At 63.7% G+C, this 16,701-nt stretch overlaps 2 protein-coding genes across 2 annotated transcripts in view; one reads left to right on the top strand and one right to left on the bottom strand.

The window, feature by feature from the left end:
• The window catches only part of CPSF1 (cleavage and polyadenylation specific factor 1), a 16,293-nt gene extending 8,334 nt beyond the window's left edge, over positions 1-7,959 (top strand). Inside the window, exons 9-37 of the mRNA XM_004387399.2 lie at positions 247-340; positions 443-530; positions 605-727; positions 797-848; positions 938-1,032; positions 1,102-1,176; positions 1,257-1,337; positions 1,439-1,528; positions 1,842-1,952; positions 2,028-2,169; positions 2,241-2,419; positions 2,675-2,811; positions 2,890-3,064; positions 3,145-3,351; positions 3,984-4,073; positions 4,168-4,311; positions 4,389-4,541; positions 5,362-5,478; positions 5,571-5,661; positions 5,871-5,955; positions 6,032-6,173; positions 6,252-6,404; positions 6,657-6,833; positions 6,913-6,979; positions 7,058-7,105; positions 7,179-7,334; positions 7,417-7,546; positions 7,621-7,759; positions 7,834-7,959. Coding sequence (XP_004387456.1) covers positions 247-340; positions 443-530; positions 605-727; positions 797-848; positions 938-1,032; positions 1,102-1,176; positions 1,257-1,337; positions 1,439-1,528; positions 1,842-1,952; positions 2,028-2,169; positions 2,241-2,419; positions 2,675-2,811; positions 2,890-3,064; positions 3,145-3,351; positions 3,984-4,073; positions 4,168-4,311; positions 4,389-4,541; positions 5,362-5,478; positions 5,571-5,661; positions 5,871-5,955; positions 6,032-6,173; positions 6,252-6,404; positions 6,657-6,833; positions 6,913-6,979; positions 7,058-7,105; positions 7,179-7,334; positions 7,417-7,546; positions 7,621-7,759; positions 7,834-7,881 — 3,389 coding nt within the window. The 3' untranslated portion in view covers positions 7,882-7,959. The remainder of the gene's footprint in view (positions 1-246; positions 341-442; positions 531-604; positions 728-796; positions 849-937; positions 1,033-1,101; positions 1,177-1,256; positions 1,338-1,438; positions 1,529-1,841; positions 1,953-2,027; positions 2,170-2,240; positions 2,420-2,674; positions 2,812-2,889; positions 3,065-3,144; positions 3,352-3,983; positions 4,074-4,167; positions 4,312-4,388; positions 4,542-5,361; positions 5,479-5,570; positions 5,662-5,870; positions 5,956-6,031; positions 6,174-6,251; positions 6,405-6,656; positions 6,834-6,912; positions 6,980-7,057; positions 7,106-7,178; positions 7,335-7,416; positions 7,547-7,620; positions 7,760-7,833) is intronic.
• A 44-nt stretch (positions 7,960-8,003) lies between these two features.
• On the bottom strand, positions 8,004-16,452 carry ADCK5 (aarF domain containing kinase 5). Its single transcript, XM_023741601.1, has 13 exons — positions 16,307-16,452; positions 10,875-10,950; positions 10,524-10,724; positions 10,307-10,447; positions 10,105-10,218; positions 9,889-10,020; positions 9,738-9,821; positions 9,203-9,284; positions 9,042-9,120; positions 8,872-8,963; positions 8,530-8,782; positions 8,346-8,462; positions 8,004-8,258 (listed from the first exon to the last, which is right to left on the bottom strand). Exons 1-13 carry the CDS (start codon positions 16,420-16,422, stop codon positions 8,153-8,155), a joined length of 1,593 nt encoding a protein of 530 aa, XP_023597369.1. The 5' UTR covers positions 16,423-16,452; the 3' UTR covers positions 8,004-8,152.
• Positions 16,453-16,701: the final 249 nt, after the last annotated feature.

Below are 16,701 nucleotides of genomic sequence, written 5' to 3'. Positions count from 1 at the left end.
GGCTGTGGGCCGAGGGGCGGAGCAAAGCGCTGGGGCTGTGGGCCGAGGGGCGGAGCAGAGGGGCGGGGCTGTGGGCCGAGGGGCGGAGCAGAGGGGCGGGGCTGTGGGCCGAAGGGCGGAGCAGAGGGGCGGGGCTGTGGGCCGAGGGGTGGAGCCGAGGGGCGGGGCTTCGGCCGAGGGGCGGGGCCGAGGGGTGGGGCTGTGGAATGTCTTCCCAGTGCTGCTGGATGGCCCCCTCCCGCGCAGGCATACAGGAGGGCGTGAGGATCACTCTCGACTGTGCCCAGGCAGCTTTCATCTCCTATGACAAGATGGTTATCTCTCTCAAGGGCGGTGAAATGTGAGTGGCTCATCCTGACGCCTCCGTCTGTGAGCCCTGCCTCCATTCAGTGCCCCCTCCCTACCCCCATCCCTGCCCTCACTCAGTGTCCACTTTCCCCAGCTATGTGCTGACCCTCATCACCGACGGCATGCGCAGTGTCCGCGCTTTCCACTTCGACAAGGCTGCTGCAAGCGTCCTCACCACCAGCGTGAGTGGGAACCAGGTGGGGAGTAGGGTGGGGTCCTGGGCCTCTGCACACCCTCACCTCCTACCCCCCCTCAGATGGTCACCATGGAGCCTGGGTACCTGTTTCTGGGCTCTCGCCTGGGCAACTCCCTCCTCCTCAAGTACACAGAGAAGCTGCAGGAGCCCCCGGCCAGCGCTGTCCGAGAGACTGCCGACAAGGTGCGTGGCTCGGAGCTGGGGGCTGGAGGGGGTAGGGCCCAGGCAGCTCACTGCCCCTCGCTCCCACAGGAAGAACCACCCACGAAGAAAAAGCGGGTCGATGCTGCAGTGGGTTGGTCAGGTGAGGGGCTGGGAGATCGTGGGATCCGGGGGGCTTGAGGATGGGGGCCAGGTGGTGCAGGTGGGCTCAGAGGGCTCTTGGTGCTGCAGGGGGCAAGTCGGTGCCTCAGGACGAGGTGGATGAGATCGAAGTGTACGGGAGCGAGGCCCAGTCAGGTACACAGCTGGCCACCTACTCCTTTGAGGTGAGCTTGGGGCCGGGGGTGCCCGGGCAGCCTCCCAGCTGGCCCGCGTGACTGTTGCTGTGTCCACAGGTGTGTGACAGCATCCTCAACATCGGACCCTGTGCCAACGCCACCATGGGAGAACCTGCCTTCCTTTCTGAAGAGGTGCCCACAGGGACAGTTGGGGGAGGGGAATGCTATGTGGGGACAGTGGTGCTCACCACCCTCCCTGCCTTCTGCTGTAGTTCCAGAACAGTCCTGAGCCAGATCTGGAGATCGTGGTTTGTTCTGGGTACGGGAAGAACGGGGCCCTGTCGGTGCTGCAGGTGTGTGGGCAACCGGGGCCTCGGTGCTGCAGGTGTGTGGATGATGGGCAGGACAGGTACACCAGGGGCATGAGCTGCGCTGACCCCTTTGCCAATTGCAGAAGAGCATTCGGCCTCAGGTGGTGACGACCTTTGAACTTCCTGGCTGCTATGATATGTGGACAGTCATCGCCACTGTGCGTAAGGAGGAGGTAGGTTGGTTGGGGCTGCCGTGTGACTTGTGTGAAGGGCGGCCTGCAGGGCAGTGTGCCCAGAGTGGGCGAGGCAGTCACATCACATGCTTGCTCTGGCCTGAGCACCTCAGCAGACACCTCTGTTCCCCTGGCTGACTTCAGGGCTGCCTGGTTGGGGGTTTCCCACCCCGTGGGCCCAGCTTCCTCTCGTACCTCGGGGAGTCCAGGCCTCCCGGCTGGTGGCTTGTCCCGAGACAGCGGCCCCCACTGTGAAGGCAAAAAGGGTCAGGGGGGCCCAGTGGGGATTTTTGCTCCCTTTCCACCCTCACAGGACGAGACTCCCAAGGGGGAGGGGGCGGAGCAGGAGCCCAGCACTCCTGAAGCAGAAGAGGAGGGGAAGAGACATGGCTTCCTGATCCTGAGCCGGGAGGACTCCACCATGGTGAGGGTGGGCCTGGGCCGGGGTTGGAGGGTCTGCGTGAGGATAGTACGTCATTCACTGCTCTGTCACCCCCAGATCCTGCAGACAGGGCAGGAGATCATGGAGCTGGACACCAGCGGCTTTGCCACGCAGGGCCCGACAGTGTTTGCTGGCAACATCGGGGACAACCGTTACATCGTGCAAGTGTCGCCACTGGGCATCCGCCTGCTGGAAGGAGGTGGGCGGGCGGGACCAGGGGAGGGGGTGGTGAGTCCTTGGGCCGAGTCAACCACCCGTCTGTGCCCGCAGTGAACCAGCTGCACTTCATCCCCGTGGACCTGGGCTCCCCCATCGTGCAGTGTGCCGTGGCTGACCCCTACGTGGTCATCATGAGTGCCGAGGGCCATGTCACCATGTTCCTGCTCAAAAGTGACTCGTACGGGGGCCGCCACCACCGCCTGGCGCTGCACAAGCCCCCACTGCACCATGTAGGCCCCGCCCACGCCTCGCCCCACTGTCCCTGCGCCCCTCCTGGAGCCTCGCCCCTTTGTCCCTGTGCCCCTCCTGGAGCCTCGCCCCTTTGTCTGTGTGCCCCTCCTGGAGCCTCGCCCCTTTGTCCCTGCGCCCCTCCTGGAGCCTCGCCCCTTTGTCTGTGTGCCCCACCTAGAGCCTTGCCCCACTGTCCCTGCGCCCCACCCCCCATGCCTCGCCCCTGCTTTGCTGAGCCCCCCGCCTCCCCGCAGCAGTCCAAGGTGATCACGCTCTGCCTGTACCGTGATGTCAGCGGCATGTTCACCACCGAGAGCCGGCTGGGTGGGGCCCGCGATGAGCTGGGGGCCCGCAGTGGCTCAGAGGCCGAGGGCCTGGGCTCGGAGACCAGGTGTGTGGCAGGGCCGGGCGGGGGGGCAGGCATGGGGCCCATCCCCATGGCAGCCCCGTGATGTGCTGCCTGGCCCAGCCCCACGGTGGACGACGAGGAGGAGATGCTGTACGGGGACTCGAGCTCCCTCTTCAGCCCCAGTAAGGAAGAGGCTCGCAGGAGTAGCCAGCCCCCCGCTGACCGAGAGCCCGCTCCCTTCCGCGCCGAGCCCACCCACTGGTGCCTGCTGGTGCGGGAGAACGGCGCCATGGAGGTGGGTGACTCCGCCCCGTGCGGCCCAGGCTGGCCCCTCATCTGCACCCAGCTCTGGCCAACCACTGCTCACCCCTCCAGATCTACCAGCTTCCCGACTGGCGGCTGGTGTTCCTGGTGAAGAACTTCCCTGTGGGGCAGCGTGTGCTGGTGGACAGCTCCTTCGGACAGCCCACCACACAGGGCGAGACCCGCAAGGAGGAGGTCACACGCCAGGGCGAGCTGCCCCTCGTCAAGGAGGTACTGCTGGTGGCGCTGGGCAGCCGCCAGAGCCGGCCTTACCTGCTGGTGAGAACCACACACTGGCCTCCTGACAGCCCTACACTCCCCGTCTACACCCGCCCCCGACGGCCCCACACTCCGGCTACCCCGCGACGGCCGCACACTCCCCGTCTATCCCCCGACGGCCCCACACTCCCTATCTACCCCCACAACAGCCCAACACTCCCCGTCTACACCCCCCCTGACGGCCCCACACTCCGTCTACCCGGCGATGGCCGCACACTCCCCGTCTATCCCCCGATGGCCCCACACTCCCCATCTACCCCCACAACAGCCCAACACTCCCCGTCTACACCCCCCACAACGGCCCCACACTCCTCGTCTGCCCCCCCCAATGGCCCCATACTCCCCGTCTGCCCCCCGACGGCCGCACACTCCCCGTCTGCCCCCCCGACGGCCCCACACTCCCCGTCTGCCCCGACGGCCCCACCCTGCCCCCACGTCTACCCCGCGACGATCCCACACTCCCCTCCGTCTACTCTGATGGCCCCACACTCCCCCGCCATCTATCTCCGATGGCCCCACACTCCTACCCCCGTCTACTTCTCTGACGTCCCCATACTCCACCCCCCGCCTATCCCGAAGGCCCCACACTCCACCCCTGTCTACCCCTTGACAGCCCCACACTTCGCCCCCAGGTGCACGTGGACCAGGAGCTGCTCATCTACGAGGCCTTCTCCCACGATTCTCAGCTCGGCCAGGGCAATCTCAAAGTTCGCTTCAAGAAGGTGCCAGTGGTTGGACCTGGCTGGGCTGAGGGCGTTAGGGGGTGGGTTGATGGGCAGGGCCTCCGGGGCCAAGCCTTCACACAATCTCTCCCAGGTCCCTCACAACATCAACTTCCGGGAGAAGAGACCGAAGCCGTCCAAGAAGAAGGCAGAGGGCGGCAGTGCCGAGGAGGGGGCTGGGGTCCGAGCCCGTGTGGCGCGCTTCCGCTATTTCGAGGACATTTATGGCTACTCAGGGGTAGGGCAGGCTGGCCCTGGGGTGTCCGGGTGCAGGAGACAGGGAGGGGCCAGCCTCTTCATGGCGCCCGCCCCCAGGTGTTCATCTGTGGCCCCTCACCCCACTGGCTCCTGGTGACTGGCCGGGGGGCCCTGCGGCTGCACCCCATGGGCATTGACGGCCCCATCGACTCCTTCGCCCCCTTCCACAATGTCAACTGCCCCCGCGGCTTCCTTTATTTCAACAGACAGGTAGGGGGCCTGCCTTCCCTTGCCGATGCTGCCCAGGCTGGGTGCTGGGACCCAGAGGCGAGGCCCCCAGATTATGGGACAGGGGACCCTTACTTGGGCCAGGGAGGTGCATCCAGAGGCTGGTGGGGGCCAAGGACAGCGAGGCAGACATGGGGCTCCGTGCCAGGCAAGCTGGGAGGATGGGGCAGCTAGGAATTGAGGGCGGGCCGACGTGGCCACCAGCTGGACCTCCTGGGTGGGGTCGACCCTACAGGCAGTGTCTAGTCACTTCTTCGCTGGCCCATCCTGCTCTGCATGGCCTCTGCCCAGGTCTGGCCTCAGTCCCTTTGAGAAACCAGACTGCCCCGGTTTGAAGCCAGTTGTGTGAGGGGGCAGGCCACACGCCCTCTGAGCCTGTGTCCTTGTCTATGTTTAAAATGGAACAGCTGCCACCTGGGCTGTTCAAGGACCAACTTAGCTACAACGTGAGAGTACTTCATGGGGGCCCAGGGGACACAGGGATGTCGTGGTCCGACTCAGGGACGGGCAGCTGTGCCTTGCATGGTCCCCTCAGCCCCATCGGTGCGGCCCCTTGCCTGGGACCCCAGGACATTCCAGCCGCCCGCCCTGCCTTGTGCCCAGCACTTGCAGCCCTAGTGAGTGTTGGGGCTGGACAGAGGCCCAAGGACAGAGGTGCACACAGCTCTGGACATCCACCACCGTGGCCCCCTCAGGTGCTCTGGCCAACACGGTGCCCCCACACTTCCGGTGCTGAGGGCAGGCATCCGGGACACCCCTGGAGTGGCCTGCCCACCTCCCCTGCTAACCATGCTGCCCGCAGGGTGAGCTACGCATCAGTGTCCTGCCCGCCTATCTGTCCTACGACGCCCCGTGGCCGGTCAGGAAGGTCCCGCTGCGCTGCACGGCCCACTATGTGGCCTACCATGTGGAGTCCAAGGTCTGACCCCCACCCCGCCGCACCCCCCTTACACACACGGGCTTTCTGGGCCTGGCCCTGGCCTGGCTCCTGATGGCCAGCCTCACCCCCAGGTGTACGCTGTTGCCACCAGCACCAACGCATCCTGCACCCGCATCCCCCGCATGACGGGCGAGGAGAAGGAGTTTGAGACCATTGAGAGGGGTGTGTCTTTCCTTCACACGGCCTGTCTGGGGCGTCCTGCCTGATTGCCGCCCCACTGCCCTCTCCCCGCTGTGACCGCCACTTTGTAATCACTGCCCCTCTGCCCTCTCCCCTCACGGCCGCCACCCTGCTGCCCCCACCACCCTGTAACCCTCTGCCTTCTCCCCACTGGGACCACCACCCCGTAACCAGTGTCCCTCTGCCCTCAGATGACCGCTACATCCATCCCCAGCAGGAAGCCTTCTCCATCCAGCTCATCTCCCCGGTCAGCTGGGAGGCCATTCCCAATGCCAGGTGGGCCTCGGCCTGGGCGGGTGGGGTGGGCAGGGTGTGGTGGGGTGCATCCTGACGAGGCCCCTGCCACCCGCAGAATCGAGCTGGAGGAGTGGGAGCATGTGACGTGCATGAAGACGGTGTCACTGCGCAGCGAGGAGACTGTGTCAGGCCTCAAGGGCTACGTGGCCGCCGGCACCTGCCTCATGCAGGGGGAGGAGGTCACATGCCGAGGGCGGGTAAGGCTGGGCAAGCTGGGTGGGGCCGGCCCGAAGCCCCTCTGCCGTCCCCACGCGCTACAGCCCCCACACCCCCAGATCCTGATCATGGACGTGATTGAGGTGGTGCCTGAGCCCGGCCAGCCCCTCACCAAGAACAAGTTCAAGGTCCTGTACGAGAAGGAGCAAAAGGGTCCAGTCACTGCCCTGTGTCACTGCAATGGCCACCTGGTGTCGGCCATCGGCCAGAAGGTATGGTGCCCCCACCAGGAGCCAGCCACCCCCCACTCACCCTGCTCCCCCTGGATCAGCCCCCCACTCACCCTGCTCCCCCGGGATCAGCCCCCCACTCACCCTGCTCCCCCGGGAGTCAGCCCCCCACTCACCCTGCTCCCCCGGGAGTCAGCCCCCCACTCACTCTGCTCCCCCAGGATCAGCCCTCACCCTGCTCCCCTTGGGAATAACACTCCCTGCTCACCCCCTGCTGCCACGCCCGCCCCCCAGATCTTCCTGTGGAGCCTGCGGGCCAGTGAGCTGACGGGCATGGCCTTCATCGACACACAGCTGTACATCCACCAGATGATCAGCGTGAAGAACTTCATCCTGGCTGCGGACGTCATGAAGAGCATTTCACTGCTGCGCTACCAGGAGGAGAGCAAGACCCTGAGCCTCGTGTCTCGGGTATATGGGGGCCCGGTGCCGCTTGTCTGGGTGTCTGGGTCGGCCCTAGGCCGACCTGACTCCCCCTTCTCCTCCACAGGACGCCAAGCCTCTCGAGGTGTACAGTGTGGACTTCATGGTGGACAATGCCCAGCTGGGCTTCCTGGGTGAGTGGGCGCGGGGTGGGGCACGAGGGCCAGGTTGTGCTGGGGTGGCTGGCTGACCCTCTGGCCTCTCCTCCCCAGTGTCCGACCGAGACCGCAACCTTATGGTGTACATGTACCTGCCGGAAGGTGAGCCGGCGCCCTCCCCACTGGGGGTGGGGGGCTGGGGGCAGGGCGGGCAGTGACAGTGGTCTCTGCCCAGCCAAGGAGAGTTTTGGGGGGATGCGCTTGCTGCGCCGGGCTGATTTCCATGTGGGCGCCCACGTCAACACCTTCTGGAGGACCCCATGCCGGGGCGCCGCAGAGGGGCCCAGCAAGAAGTCAGTGGTGTGGGAGAATAAGCATATCACGTGGTTCGGTGAGTGCCTGCGGGCGGGGCAGGGGGCGGGGCCTGGGGGCGGGGCAGGGGGCGGCACCAGCTCACATGCCTGGCCCCACAGCCACGCTGGACGGCGGCATTGGGCTCCTCCTGCCCATGCAGGAGAAAACGTACCGGCGGTTGCTGATGCTGCAGAACGCTCTCACCACCATGCTGCCCCACCATGCCGGCCTCAACCCCCGCGCCTTCCGGTGGGTGCCCTCCCAGCCCACGATCCCCCCGCCCCATGCCCCCTCGGTCCCCCCTAACTTTGCCCCTCCCCCAGCATGCTGCACGTGGACCGGCGCATCCTGCAGAATGCTGTGCGCAATGTCCTGGACGGGGAGCTGCTCAACCGGTACCTCTACCTCAGCACCATGGAGCGCGGCGAGCTGGCCAAGAAGATCGGCACCACGCCCGACATCGTGAGTGATCCCCCTGCCCGTCCTCCACCCGCTGCCCTGTCCCACGGGCCTCACCACCACCCCTGTACCCACAGATCCTGGACGACCTGTTGGAGACGGACCGCGTCACCGCTCACTTCTAGTTTCGCGGGTGATGCCACTGCCCCCATCCCCATCCTCCTCCACCCTTTTTGTACATAACACAAGGAAAACGATTTGTTTGGAAAAAAGTGTGCATTCATTGCAAGGCCCCCAACCAGGCCGCAGTTGAGTCCCACCGGGCTGCGCGAGGCTGCAGCTGCTCTGGGCCTGGGTCTGAGCCACTGTGCTGCCAGCCCTGAGTGCTGGCTCTGTTGGGCCGCCGCTGGCAGCCCTGCTGCATTCAAGGTCCTCCTGTCCTGCAGGGAGGGTGGCCTAGGTCTCCAGGTACTCGTAGAGGCCCTCGGGCTCAGTCACCAGGCCCAGGTGCACCAGGGTGCGGACCACCAAGGCTGTGACCCGCATCAGAACGATCTCCAGCCTGGGGTGGGCAAGTCGCAGGTTGGTGGGGAGCCGGCCCTGGGCCCTGCTGCCCACTCACCCCTGGGTCTCCATCCCCCCCACTCACCTCAGGGCCACTTCAAACTTGAGCAGTTCCCAGACAACTTTGATTTGGCGTAAGAGGCTGAAGCGGTAGATGCCTTGGTACGTGCCGCCCCCCAGGCGGCTCCAGCCCTTGACCGCACTGTGCCAGACACATGGGTCAGCCCGTGTCCCCCTCGCGCCCCCCTACCCCGCTGGGAGCCACCAACCTCTTGGCCATGAGAAAGTAGCGGTCGACAGGGGCACCGAGGGAGGCATTGATGGCGCGCACGGTGTTGATGTTGCGCAGCACGAGCAGCATGGGCCGCGGCAGGGCCTTGAGCACGCTCATGATGTCTTCGAAGTGCTCGCGTGCCATGTCCTGCATGTAGGCCGCCTCCTCGCGGCTTAGCAGGTGGGAGCGCCACAGCTGGCCCAGGCGCACAGGCCGCTGCATCAGCACCTCGCAGAACAGGAAGTAGTCTGGGGGCAGTGGGTGGGGCTGAGCAGGTCTGCAGTACCACTACCCACCCCCCTCCCCACCCAGCACTCCGGCACCTCAGCACCCTCACCTTGCACCCCAAGCGCTGCGGCATGCAGCTTCATCGACGCATCGTCCCGCAGGATGATGGCCCGCCACAGCTGGCACAGCGCTGAGCGGTCCCTGCAGGCCAGCACGGTCACCTGGAGCGGCCAGGGCAGGCCGGTCTTGGGATGGGCGCTCCCACCTACCCCCACTTACTTCTCATCCAGGAACTGGTAGAGCCCGTGGTCCAGCAGCACCAGCTCCGCCTTCCCGTCTGGGCCTTTCCGCACCAGAACTGGGGACACAGTAGCTGGCTCAGGCCTGCCCCTGCCCCCGCAGCCAGTCCCCTCAGCCTTACTCCTGGGGGCCTCTCCTACCATTGCCAGGGTGTGGGTCAGAGTGGATGAAGCCCGTGTAGAATATCTGTTCCGCGAAGGCCTGGATCAGTTTCTGGGCTATCTGGGGGAGGATGGGTGGCTACGGCACGGTGGGGGATGGGGTGCATGCCCCCCCCACACCACACTCATGTCCTGTGGCATCAGCTCCCCCATCCCAAACCCCATGCTGCACACTCACGTCCTGCAGCGCCAGCCCCCCCACCCCGTGTGACGCACTCACGTCCTGCAGCGCCAGCCCCCCCACCCCGTGTGACGCACTCACGTCCTGCAGCGCCAGCCCCCCCACCCCGTGTGACGCACTCACGTCCTGCAGCGCCAGCCCCCCCACCCCGTGTGACGCACTCACGTCCTGCAGCGCCAGCCCCCCCACCCCGTGTGACGCACTCACGTCCTGCAGCGCCAGCCCCCCCACCCCGTGTGACGCACTCACGTCCTGCAGCGCCAGCCCCCCCACCCCGTGTGACGCACTCACGTCCTGCAGCGCCAGCCCCCCCACCCCGTGTGACGCACTCACGTCCTGCAGCGCCAGCCCCTGTGCCTTGATGGCTTCCACGTCGTTGACCTTGAAGCCCTCGCAGAAGTCCGCGGTCAGCACACGCTGGGAGGGAGAAGGCGCTGGCTCAGCAGGCCCGGCTGCCCCCCACCTGCGGGCCGGCCGTGCCCACCTTGCTGGTCTTGTCCCAGTGCACGCGTGGCACCACGACGTAGTGGCAGTGCCCCAGGTCCCGCGCACAGCGCTCTGCGTTGTGGCCCTCGTTCTCAAAGTCTAGCTCCTGTGCCAGTGTCCCCTTCAGGTCCTGGGGGCCACACAGCATCAGGCTCGTGCCTGGCACCCCCCTCCCCCACCACCCCACAGAAGGCTGGCCTGGCACCCACATTACCTGGAGGACCCAGCTGAAGCCAAAGCTGGGGTGCATGAGCTCCACGAGCCGCAGCAGCAGCTCCAGGGTATAGATGTCACCATCGAACCGGTCCCGCAGGTCAATGTACTGCACCTGGGTGGGCGGGCGCAGGCAGTCGTGCGGCGGCGCATCCCCAACAGCACCCCACGCTCTGCGCTCCCTCTTGAGGTTCCCCACGCACCTTCACGGCCACATCAGTGCCATCATGCAGCTTGGCCCTGTGCACCTGGGCCAGGCTTGCGGCCGCTATTGGCTGGTAGTCGAACTCCTGGAAGATCTCATGGGCTGGCGCGTGGAAATCCTCAAGAAACAGCTCGTCCACCTGGGCAGGGAGGCCCAGTGCAGCTGCCGCCGGCCGCAGGGGCCCCACCAGCCCCACCTCCACGCCCCACGCTCACCTCCCGGAAGCTCCTCGTGAGCGCCTTGTCCTCCAGCACGTGCAGGGTCCTGATGTACTCGGGGGGCAGCAGGTGGTTGAAGGAGCACAGGCCCTGGCCCAGCTTGATGTAGAGGCCCCCGTTGCTGATAGCCCCGGCCACCAGGGCGTCGGCTGCCCGCTGATGACATGCAGACATCACCTCCACGTACCTCGGGCTGTTCTGACCACAGGCACAGGGGAGGGATGGGGTCGGGGCAGGCAGACCGTCCCCTCCCAGTCCAGGCCACCGCCTACCTCATCCAGGGCACCTACCCCCCCAGAGTGGCATGGGCACCAGCGGCCGCAGCCACGCCCAGGACAGGGGACAAACCTCGTCCACACCCCGCAGAAGAACATTGGTGCACCACCAGTAGTCCACGGAGATCTGCAGGCCGATGCTCAGGGACCTGAGGGAGAGGCCACTGAGTGCTGGGCCAAGCCCGCCCCCCGGGCAGAGGGGGCCACCCTGAACAGGAAGGGGTCTGGGAGCCCGGGCTTGGAGTGAACCATGGGGCCCTGCCCTGGGGGCCAGGGCAAACACATGAGGGTGCTGTGTTCACAGGCGTCCTGGGGTACCAGGTGGGCGCTGGACCAGGAGCTGAGGGGTCCTGGCCGGCCCTCCTTCTGCTCCATGTGGTTCCCAGCAGGTCAGTCTCAGCAGTCTCCGTCCCACACCACCTCCCCACCCACTGGACGTGACCCCACTGGGTGTCCAGGTGAGATGAGAAGGAGCAGGGGTGCGGTATGCAAGGAAGGAGATATGGAGGGAACAGGGACAGGAGGGATGGGGTCTTGGGACCATGAGGAAAGGGGTGGGACCAGAGGGCAGTGTAGGGTGATGGGGCTTGGAGGGGCAGGAGGTCAGACCTTGAGATTCCGCAGGAAGGTCTTGGGGGAGGTGGAAGGCTGCTGGGAGGAGTGGGGATGGAGTGGCCATTTATAGGCACCGTCTCCAGCTCCAGGGGACAGTTCGGGCAGGAGGCTGAGCCCGGGTCAGAGGAAGGCCCCAGCAGGGAGTGAGCCGGGGAAGGGGGCTGGGGGCCCCTTCGGCCAATACCACGTTCCCTAGAGCTCAATCCTCGTGCCAGGCACTGGCTGCCTGGTGAGCTCTTGATAAACCCGGCACCACTCGGGGTTCCCACAGGGAGCCCTGGAGCCTGTGTCCACCAGTTAGGAATCTTCTGGAGTCCATGAAGCTTCCTAACTGTTCCAGAGCCCTGAGGCTTAGAGGCCGCCCAGGTCCCATGGACAGGACTGACCTCCAGTAGAGCCCCACAGTGTTGAAGAAAGGCAGGGCTGTCAGTAACCAGGAGGGCAGGGCGCTCACCTCTGACCCACAGAGGGGTGAGGGACACGCCCACCCATCACCCCTTCTTGTAAAGCAGCTTGCTTTTTGTTTAGAAGCTACCCCCGTCCACTCAGCCTGTGTGCGTGTGGGGAGGATGAGACGCGCGCACGCACACACGTGTACACGAGACCCCCGCGTGGCCGATCGGCGCCTGTGTCCCCCCTCTGGGAACGGAGCGGGTCAGGGCAGAGCTTCTGGCAGCAGCAGCCGCGTGCCCACGTGCACTCTGGGGGTGCTGAGTTCTCGAGGAATCGATCTGAATAATCTGCCACCTGGAGCTGCGGTCTCTACCTAGTAGGGCACGAGCTACTGACGCACACTCATGAGAATCTTACACCCAGGGGTTCTTTACCGACAGGGTGCTTAGGGGCCACGTGCACCGGCTGAAGGGCTCCCGGGCCAGGGGCTGGGGTCCTTGGGGCAGCGTATGTGGCACGATCCCGTTTCTGTTCTGCCCAGCTGTGTGAGCGCAGTCAGATGGGGCCCGTTCAGCACACGCACTGACAAACCCTTCCTGGTCTTCACCCTTGATGTAGGGTCAGGAGGCACATTCAGACTGTTTTACTTCTATGAGAATTTTTATATTAAAATACTTTTGTAATAAAAATAAAAGATGTGAAAAAATTCCACAAACTTTTGCTCTAAGGTGGAAAAGGGATTTAGTTTTTAAAATATGGCTTCAAGGGCACGCGAAGTGCTCAGAGGCGGCTGGGCAGCACATGCGCCCGGGACAGCGTGGGGACGGTGCTGGGAGCCGACAGGGCACTGCTGGCCCCACGGGCGGCTCCAGGAGGGCCTGAGGCAGGCCTGACCGCGGGCACCACTTCTTTAGTCTGGCCCGGGTTCAGGATGGGGGGATAGACGGGTAGGCGTGGGGTACTTCTAGGGCAGTGACTATTCTGTATGATCCTGTGATGGTGGACATGTGACATGGTGGATTTGTCAAAACCCAGAGGACTTCAACAGAGCCCCGATGGGAACTGTGGGCTTCAGGTAACAATAAGGTATCCACGTTGGTTCGTGCATTGTAACAAACCAACACACAGGAATGCCCGATGTTAACAGCACACGGTGTGCAGGCGCCAGGGCTTTACACTTGGAGGTCTCTCTGTACTTTCCGCACAATCGCTTTGTAAACCTAAAACTGCTCTAAAAAATAAAATTTATTTTTAAAAAAAGTCAAAGTATCAGGCTTCCCTCCTTCCTGGATACTTCCATCCAAAAGCCGCGAGGTGGCAGCTCCGCCCCACCCAGGTGCTGAATCGAGGGGGGTCCCATTGGCAAGCATGGGGGGTGGAGTGACCAGCCTAGGTGCAGGAGCCCGGCAGGGCAAAGGGAGCGTCTGCACAGGGGCCGTGTGGGGACCCGGCGGGGCTGTGGCTGCACCTGGCGACTGGTCCAGTGAGTGAGTGCACTACGGAGGGTGGGAGAAGGGAGAGAACCGGAGAGCCCTGTGCCGGACGGGAGCCGCGTGCCGGACGGGAGCCCGGTGCCGGATCGGAGCTGGAGGCTTCAGTGCAGACTCCTGGTTTTCGGGCCCAGGGAGGAATAAAACACTCCAAAGAACGATGCTGACATGTTGGAAGGACAGACCTGCTCCTGGTAAATCCAGGTGGTGGGCACATGGGTGTTCACTGTAAAACTTCCTCGATTTTGCTGTGTTTGAAATTTTCCTTATAAAATGGTGGGGATAAAGAGGGACCCCACGGTCAAATCCAGGACAACCGTGACAACAGTGATGATGTGAACAGGTAACAGCCCGCCCGATGAGAGAGAAGTCCACGTGTCCGTACTGATAGGAACAAATCAACGGGGAGAAGACCCTTCCTTACAGCAGAATGCCAACAACCAAGGCAGAAGGAATGGCAGCATCAGAGCCGCCAGCACTCGGCAACGCCGAGAAGAGTGCGTTCTCCCCAGAAGGATCAACGCGTACTGAGGCCGGGGGTGAAGCGCAACAAGCAACAGGCCAGCGACACACCGAACAGCGGCTGCCGGGGCCAACTGTTGGTGACAAGGAGCTCCACAGCAGTGCGACCTGGCAGACACCGCCGGACGGGACCCGCCAAGAGCAGCCTCGCTTCTGTCATGCTCCTGTCGGGGACGCTTCAGCAGCATCTAACCATGAGCGGAAACACCACGCAAACCCCAACTGACGGCAGGGGTTGGCAGACTTCTTTCTGGAAAGGCCCACACAGAAATACCTTAGGCTTTGGGGCCACATGGTCTGTGTTGTAGCCACTCAACTCCGCCGCTGTAGCGCACGCCAAAGCAGCCACGGGCAACATGTACGTGTACGGGTGTGGCCATGTTCCAATAAAACTGTCTTTACAGAAGCAGACAGCTGGCCACATTTGGTCTGAGGGCTGTGGTTTGCCAGCCCTGCTACATAACTGGCCTGTAATCTTCACGAAAGCCAGAGACACTGAGGACCTGCCCCAGGTTCGAGGGCACTAAAGACGTGACCCTGCACTGGACCTTCCTGCTGGGCACCTGGCTACACCTGAATGGGGTCTGAGGGTTAGAGACGGCTGGCTCGTCCCGATTTTCTGATTTTGTGGCTGTCGGAGAACGCCCTTGTTTACCAGAAAGACGTGCTAAAGGATTCGGGGATGATGGGGCACGTGGACAACTGACTCTCAAACAGTCCACAGAAAAGAACAATAAATGGGAAGAACACTGATGATTTTAAAAATTTTAAATGAACTAGGTGGGGAGGAGCAAGAAGCCGGGCCAATGACGGAACACTCGCAAACCTTCCACCCCAGACAGAGCGCTTAGGCGCGTACAATCATCCTGACGGCTACTCCCCTCCAGACCCTTCTCTGGGGCGCCGGCCCGAAGGGTCACACACCTTGTGCCTGCCTTGGGCCCCTGCATGTCTGCCCTGTCCCAGGGCCCCGTGTCCTGTACCCAACTGGGACTCCGTGAAGCCTGCTGGCCCAAGCAACTGTTAGGGCTTAGAGCTTCCTTCCCTTCTTCCGATACCAGCTCAGCCTCTGAGAGCAGTGAGGCACACACGAGGCCATCGCTGGGTCTCTGAGCACCAGAAGACAGTAAGGCGGATGTGCAAAGACAAACCCAGACTACACAGTGTGCACTCCAGGACCAGCCGTACCTGGGCGGGCCCGCCTCCCCTTCCCTCCGGTCCACCACGGTGAACGGGCCATGAACAACACACACAGCCCCATGCTCGAGCCGCATGGGCCCCAGGGCTAGTAAAGGAGAGATGGACAGAACAGAGGACACCTCCCAGAACCTACTAACACGGATGACAAGAAGAGGCGCCAGGCAAACCCACTAACCACAGCACCCAGCGAGATGGGGCTTAGAGGAGCAACCTCTGACCATTTGTTTCGTCCTCGGGGCTGGAAATCTTCACACATGCATCCTTCCATCTACCCATCCATCTCTCCACCCACCCATCTGCCCATCTGTCCGTCCACCCAACCGTCCCTCCGTCTGTCCACCCATGTGCCCATTTGTCCATCCACCTGACCGCCCGCCCCCCGCCCCCACCTATCCATCCAATGACCCATCCGTCTATCCATGTGCCACATGCCCTTCAGAGAGCAGAATGAATCTAAATGAGTCCCACTGTGGGTCCTAAGCGGCTTCCCCTGGAAGTCAGCCTGGCCCTGGAGAGGCAGCAGTGCCAGGAGCCAGCAGAGCATGGACAGGGGCCCCTGGAAGCCTTCTGACCGAGGTCTGGCATAAGGCAGCCACAGACCCCTGTGGCTAACAGTGTTGTTGGGTGAACTAGGTCCCGGCTAACTGAAGCTTCACTCAGAGCCAGGAGGCGGTTCCGAGGAGGTCAGGCACCAGGCCTGTGGCTGCAGGAGACCAAGGCTGCTGTGAACCAAGGCCGTCCGGCAGGAAGTGCCCGCCCAGAATCCGGAACTGGGAGATAAAGCAGATGACAGGGCTCCGGTAAAACCATCCGCTGAGGACCCGACAGCAACACCAGATCAGCCCACATCTGGACATCACACACCAGGAGTGAGGCGAGAGCAGCAGCCCTCCTGTCTGTGTCCCAAACTTCTCCCTGTCTGGGTGCCAACTCTGTTTGGCCTCTGTTGTAGAGCTGGGGCAGGGAGAGGTGAATAAGAGGAAAAGAAGAGAGAAGAGCAGGAAGGGGGACCAAACGCTTGTCTGTCTGGAGGCGGGGGAAAAGCAAGCCCTGTGTGCAGCTCCTCCCTACAAAGGCGGAGGCTAGTCTCAGGGAAAGGATGTGGGGGCTGAAGTCACGGACAGTGGTCCAGCCCCTCCAAACCAGGCCCACGCAGACTCCCTGTAGCCCCTCCTGAGCTGACCACAGGCCACATGACCAGTGGGCCCAGCTACACTGAGGCCAGCCTGAGCAGCCCACAAGGGGGACGAGGTCACACTTCCACCCTGGCCTGGCAGCCACCGACCTACTAAAGCGCCCGACACCCTCCACCATGAGCCGCATCCTCCTCTTCTCCCGCGCCTCTGCCATGAGGTAGCGGACGCCAAGGAGCAGAGGCACCCCCACCACCGTGGCGGACATCACCTTCTTCCACAGCGGCTTGGGGCGCCCGGAGCTGGAGGGGAGACAGACACGGGCCCTGGTCACCACCTGACTCTGTCCCTTCCTCCCCAACTCGTGCCAGGCTAGCTTTCTGCTGCAGCCAAAGCTCAAGATGCACACTGCACACAGCCGGAGCTCAATGCATGCTGCACACAGCCGGAGCCCAATGCACACTGCACACAGCTGAGCACCATTTGTCTCCACACTCACAGGCACCATTACACGGGCACTGGGTGCCCCAAACACAGCCCTGGAGGA

Source organism: Trichechus manatus, unplaced genomic scaffold (genome assembly GCF_000243295.1).
Source record: "Trichechus manatus latirostris isolate Lorelei unplaced genomic scaffold, TriManLat1.0 scaffold00185, whole genome shotgun sequence".
Classification (NCBI taxonomy): Eukaryota; Metazoa; Chordata; class Mammalia; order Sirenia; family Trichechidae; genus Trichechus; species Trichechus manatus.
This window is presented reverse-complemented; position numbering and strand designations above follow the sequence as displayed.

Bases quoted from the DNA above. Each gene is read 5' to 3' on its own strand.
- ADCK5 (XM_023741601.1), bottom strand. From the start codon at position 16,422: ATGTCCGCCACGGTGGTGGGGGTGCCTCTGCTCCTTGGCGTCCGCTAC. The intron at 10,021-10,104 runs GTAATGTGGGTG...TGTGGCCCCCAG, and splicing joins GCTTCAGCTGGGTCCTCCAG to GACCTGAAGGGGACACTGGC. The intron at 8,259-8,345 runs GTGAGTGGGGGG...TGCCCACCCCAG, and splicing joins AAGTTTGAAGTGGCCCTGAG to GCTGGAGATCGTTCTGATGC.